The sequence below is a fragment of the Phyllobates terribilis genome, unplaced genomic scaffold (assembly GCF_046119375.1).
Source record: "Phyllobates terribilis strain yellow unplaced genomic scaffold, ASM4611937v1 Scaffold_3640__1_contigs__length_73579, whole genome shotgun sequence".
Taxonomy (NCBI): Eukaryota; Metazoa; Chordata; class Amphibia; order Anura; family Dendrobatidae; genus Phyllobates; species Phyllobates terribilis.
In genome coordinates, this window is record NW_027366393.1 from 64343 (window position 1) to 69554 (window position 5212).

Here is a 5212-nt window from a genome sequence, read left to right on the forward strand (position 1 = left end):
TTAATTGGTTTAATAAGTGCTTATAATGTGATAAATAATAAAAAGTCACCTCTTCCTCCCAATCCATTCTCCATGCTAGTACGACGAGTGTGATTACTTGCACTACCATGCCAATCAACATTCCGATCCATAATCCCTGTTAGACCGACATTATATATAATCTCTAAGCAAATGAACCTCAATAAAGTTTATGCAGGTTTTTAAATCCAACTGTACCAATAAGGCTTCTTCTTTTAGAAAGTAAATCATATAAATGAAATAATAAACGCATTACAACAAATTATAAAATCATAGAATAATTTATCTTACCCATAATATTTTATAATTAGATGTAGTTTGGAAATTAGATCGTGTATAAACATATATATTTTGACATATATATAATGTTGGCGAGCTACTACCAAAATCTCAACCAAATTACAAAGTGTGTGTCCATGTAGAATGTCTTAGCCATCATTCTACTCCTACGGACATCAACTACATATCATGAAGTTTTAGATATATGGATTCAATGAAAAAAGTTTCATACTAACTTCAGTTAACATACCTTTATACCAAGTTTAGCTAAGAAAGTGAGCAAACCACCTATTGGAATGCCAATAACATAATAGGAGATAGCATTCACTATAGCAACCTTGAATTGGGATCCACAACCTATCGCTAATCCTGTTTAGCATGAAAAATAATCACATGATTAAGTGTTAAAATCCTTTACTAATTGAGAGATCTATAAACTAAGCCACCCTTAGTATATAGAGAAAGTTTCAGCTGAAACTAACATTACTTTATGAAAATTTTCGCACGCAAATCTCGTTATCCAAATCATGAACATAGAGTACAAATTTGAGAACATAGTTATTTATAAATTGTCACCGTATCACTTTTTCATCACTTTTATTTTTTAGTAGGTTCATAAATTATTACCATATGTCCAGTCTTTGTATAGTGAGGTTCGGTTGTGAATCTTTCGCAATTTCAAGTCTAATTTCAACAAACCTAATTCATATATATATGAACTTGCCTGCAAATACTGCTTTGAAACCGCTTAAAAGCATTGTCAGAGCAAGTAGAGTAGAAAGGCCACTTGCAGCCTTAGCAACCTCAACATCGCTCGTGAACAAATATGGGTATGCATGGCCAAAGATGATGCAAAGAAGGCAAAAGAATAGACCAAGAAAAGCTGCCATGCACAATATAACCTTAAGTGAAAACTTTGCAGCCCCCACATCTCCACGTCCTAGTTGATTTGAAATTCTTACACTAATAAGAGGACGTAAAAGGAGTACAATGTGTCAAATGGATGAAGGTAACTGATAGAGAATATAATATGTCATATCTAAAGTGGAGGGAAAACTTGTTTATTAGATATACATATGAATTACTCTTTTATTGTCAATTTTATCTATAATAAAACCTCATTTGACTCATTGGGCCTATACATGCATATGTGTATGTGATGCACGTGTTTCAATTTATTGGCACACAAACTTGGCTATCGTATCAGAGCAGGTTCGGTCTTGGATTCCTTTTTTATGTTTACCTGAGTCTTGACTTTAATTATATTAAGATATCTACTCATACCCGTTTGTCCAAGTGTCAACTAGTGATGACTAATTTCTTGCTAGTTGCACGTGTGGGCCCAATAAACTAGGTTGTTTACATCATAAGCGCATATGCGCGTATATAGGCTCAATACAACCGAGACATTATATACTAAATCCAATATATTGACAATAAGAGAATTAATACATCACTAGATGTAATGTAGTGGACAAGTTTTATCTCCACTTTTTAATAGTAAGCAATTAGAATAGTTATTTTGTAAATCCACGTACCTTGTTGCAGCCAAAAGACCAAGGGCTACCATAAATTCCCATGCGTTAAGGTTTAAACTAAATACCAATATGATTTCATATATATAGTAAGTAAAACATAAAGGTCCATTATGAAATATTTACCAAAATTAAGAATGTAGGGCGATAGAACTTCTACCATATAGAGAACGCAGATAGTCCAACTACAACATTGTTTGAGTATCCGGCAATCAGGACTAGAATAGAGCTATAGCAAAACTCAAGGCTAATGCAAAAATAAAAAGAAAGAGGCATTAGAAAAGAAAATGGAGAATATGTTTTTTTTATTGGAAATAGATAGTATCGGCAAAGTTTTGCTTAAATTTATGTTGCAAAAGTTTCATATTTGAACTTCATTGTCGATAATGAACATAGAGTATTATTTTTTTTAGTATAAAGTCATGTTCCAAAATAAGTAGTTTTTAATCATTTACAAAATTGTTACCGTATCACTATTTCATCAATATTTTGTCTTTTCAATACGCTCGTAAATAAATATTATATCTTTACAAATTAATAGTCTATGTTCATTGTTTGGATTGTGAGGTTCGAATGTGGAACTTTCACAACACAAGGTCTATCAGCTGAGCCCAATACTTGATAAAAGATGCCATAGTATAGTAATTCTCATGAGTGTTTGAAGATGTTATGTTAGGCTAAAGGATAATCTTACCAAATCATGAACCTCCCTTCAAATCATGAATATTATAAAAACATGGATATGAGGTTGATGGTTTCATTAGAATTCGTGATTTGGTAAGTTTTTATGATGATATTTAGCTCAATGATATAAATACACTTACCAAATCATAAATCCTGATGAAATTGAGAGCTTGATTAATGGTACGAGATCAACAAAAGAAAGTGTTGAGAAGCCCTTCCATGTTTCCTTGCACCGACCTCCAAATATGTAAACCCAATCACTGAAAACCAAGCCCCATTGAGATATGATCATGGATCCCATTGCACCGGAGATCCCAAGGTTGAGCCTATATACGAATATCCACGACAAGAACACATGAACTAGCATAGACCCAGATGAAAGCCATACATTGATCATGTTCTTCATCTGTGCTTGTAAATAGATATTTGTTGTCAAGCTAAATGCAAGGGTATAAGTATATGATATGAACCACAAGGATATGTTCTTAGAGGCTTCTGATATATCGCTTTGTTGTCCTATCAACTTGTATATCGGGGTTGCGAAGATCAAGATAGGAAGCAAAATTGATGCAGTAACTAAGTTTACAATCCATGAGCGTTGTAAGTAAACACCCATCATATGGTGTTGTCTAGCCCCGAATGCTTGTCCACAAAGAGTTTCGGTAGTGGTAGACATTCCTAGCTGCATCGTTGTACATATATATAAAGTTTATTGCATATGTATGAATTAACTAAATGTCATGTATAACATTAGATGGTATAAATAGATAATAACATTGTAATTAAAGGTATTCGGAACTAATGAAATCTATCCCGTCTTTACCAACTTTGTCTCTCTACCCATCTCCTTCTTTCTCCTTTCAACTCCAACTCTATTTTCTTATTCAGAGATATTAGGATAATAGGAGATATTGGGAGATATTATTGATATCTTGTACATATTTGGTAGTTAGAGATTTAAGTTTATTCTATTCTTAGGGAGCAAGCATGTATAGTCCCTACTTATTGTAATCATTCTTTCATCATTACAGAGAAATATTTTTCTCCATATTATTTTCTTAATATAGAGATGGAATTTTTGGAACCGGAACCGGCGAACCGTTCCGGAACCGCCGGTTTTCGGACCGCCAATTCCGGAACTGGGGAGGGTCTGGTTCCGGTTTTTATGGAACTGCGAACCGGCTGTTCCGGTCCCGAACCGCCGGTTCCACAAATAATTAATTAAAAAATCAATAATAAATTTTTAAAAAAAGTAAAGGTTCGGAACCAGAACCGGGGGTTCCGGAACCGCCAGAACCGGATGGGTGCCGGGGATTCCGGAACCGGCGAACCTAGGGTTTCTGGGTGTAGCCGGTTCCGCTTCCTGAAAATCAGGAACCAGCAAACCGCCGGTTCCGGAACCGGACCAATCACTATCTTAACATGGTATTGGAGCTATCAAACCCTTAAAAAAAATCTGCCTACCCTTGCTATTTCCTCCGTACACGATTGAACTCCATAACAAACAAATTTGAACTCCATAACAAACAAATTTATTCTTCTATTGGATTGTCTGCAATCCATGTACTCGTTTTTGAGGCTTACCTATCACCTTCATTTTTCATGGCCTAGATACCCGGCCATACATCTCTGTATTACCTTCATCCGTCTTACCACCCCGGGATGACCATAAGCTCAGTCACATTTAAGGGCGGTAATTACTTTGAATGGGAGAAAGACATTAGAAATACGTTTCGTGCCAAGCGAAAGCTCAGTTTCATAAACATGACGGTTGTTTCCTCCTTACCAACCGACGCCGGATTCACAGATTGGACGAGTGTCAATGCGATGCTTGTTGCCTGGATCCTTAAAATCAATCGACGCGTCTATTTAGTCTTCTATTTCACACTCCGGTACCATCAAACTGTTATAGTACAATATCAAACACCGCTTCTCTGTTGAAAACGTACCTCGAATCCATCAACTCTGAATGGAACTTGCTCGTTGTGAGCAAAACAACCAACTTGTTGCGGTAAATTTTAATCGTATTCAAACTCTTCGGGGCGAACTACAAAATTTTGTTGCCCATGCTGCTTGCAAATGCGAATGGGTGAAGGTGCTCGAAACTGAACGATCCAAGGAACAAGTTCACCAATCATCTTGTTGACTCATCTATCTTCGGGCTCCTTCGTTCAAATATACTCGCCCAAGATCCGGTTCTCACTAAACCTTGTCTAATCCCTTGCTTGTCCAGGAAGAGTATCATCATCTCCTCAATAATCAGCATACAGCCCATTCCAATGCATGTGCTATTGTTGTGCGCTTACCTGTCCCTCCACCCCCTGGTGCGAATAAGTGGACCGATACCAAACCGGTACGTACTCATTTTGGTAATCACGGTCATGAGATTCAATCATGTTTTAAGCTAATCCGTTTTCGGGAATGGTGGTGAAGGAATTGTGTCCTTTAATCAAAGGTGCAATTACTAAATATAAAATAGGATATTTATAGAAGATTTATAATCAGATTATTTTAGGTAGTCATATGCTTTGCTAGAAGCCAACTATGATTTATGGATTTTATGTTATAAAATTCATTGCTATTATAATTGGGTCCTACGAGGTCACACCATAAGAGTATATGGACTGGATCAATATTTGGGAGATTATATAAAGTATATAATATAAAGTTATACAAGATATAACTTAGAGCTTATT

General features: G+C 35.8%; 1 protein-coding gene across 1 annotated transcript; it reads right to left on the bottom strand.

The window, feature by feature from the left end:
* Nucleotides 1–200: 200 nt before the first annotated feature.
* On the bottom strand, nt 201–3204 carry LOC141248368 (uncharacterized). Its single transcript, XM_073669347.1, has 6 exons — nt 2657–3204; nt 1993–2079; nt 1836–1892; nt 1022–1260; nt 548–666; nt 201–230 (listed from the first exon to the last, which is right to left on the bottom strand). Exons 1-6 carry the CDS (start codon nt 3202–3204, stop codon nt 201–203), a joined length of 1080 nt encoding a protein of 359 aa, XP_073525448.1.
* Between the last annotated feature and the right edge of the window lie 2008 nt (nt 3205–5212).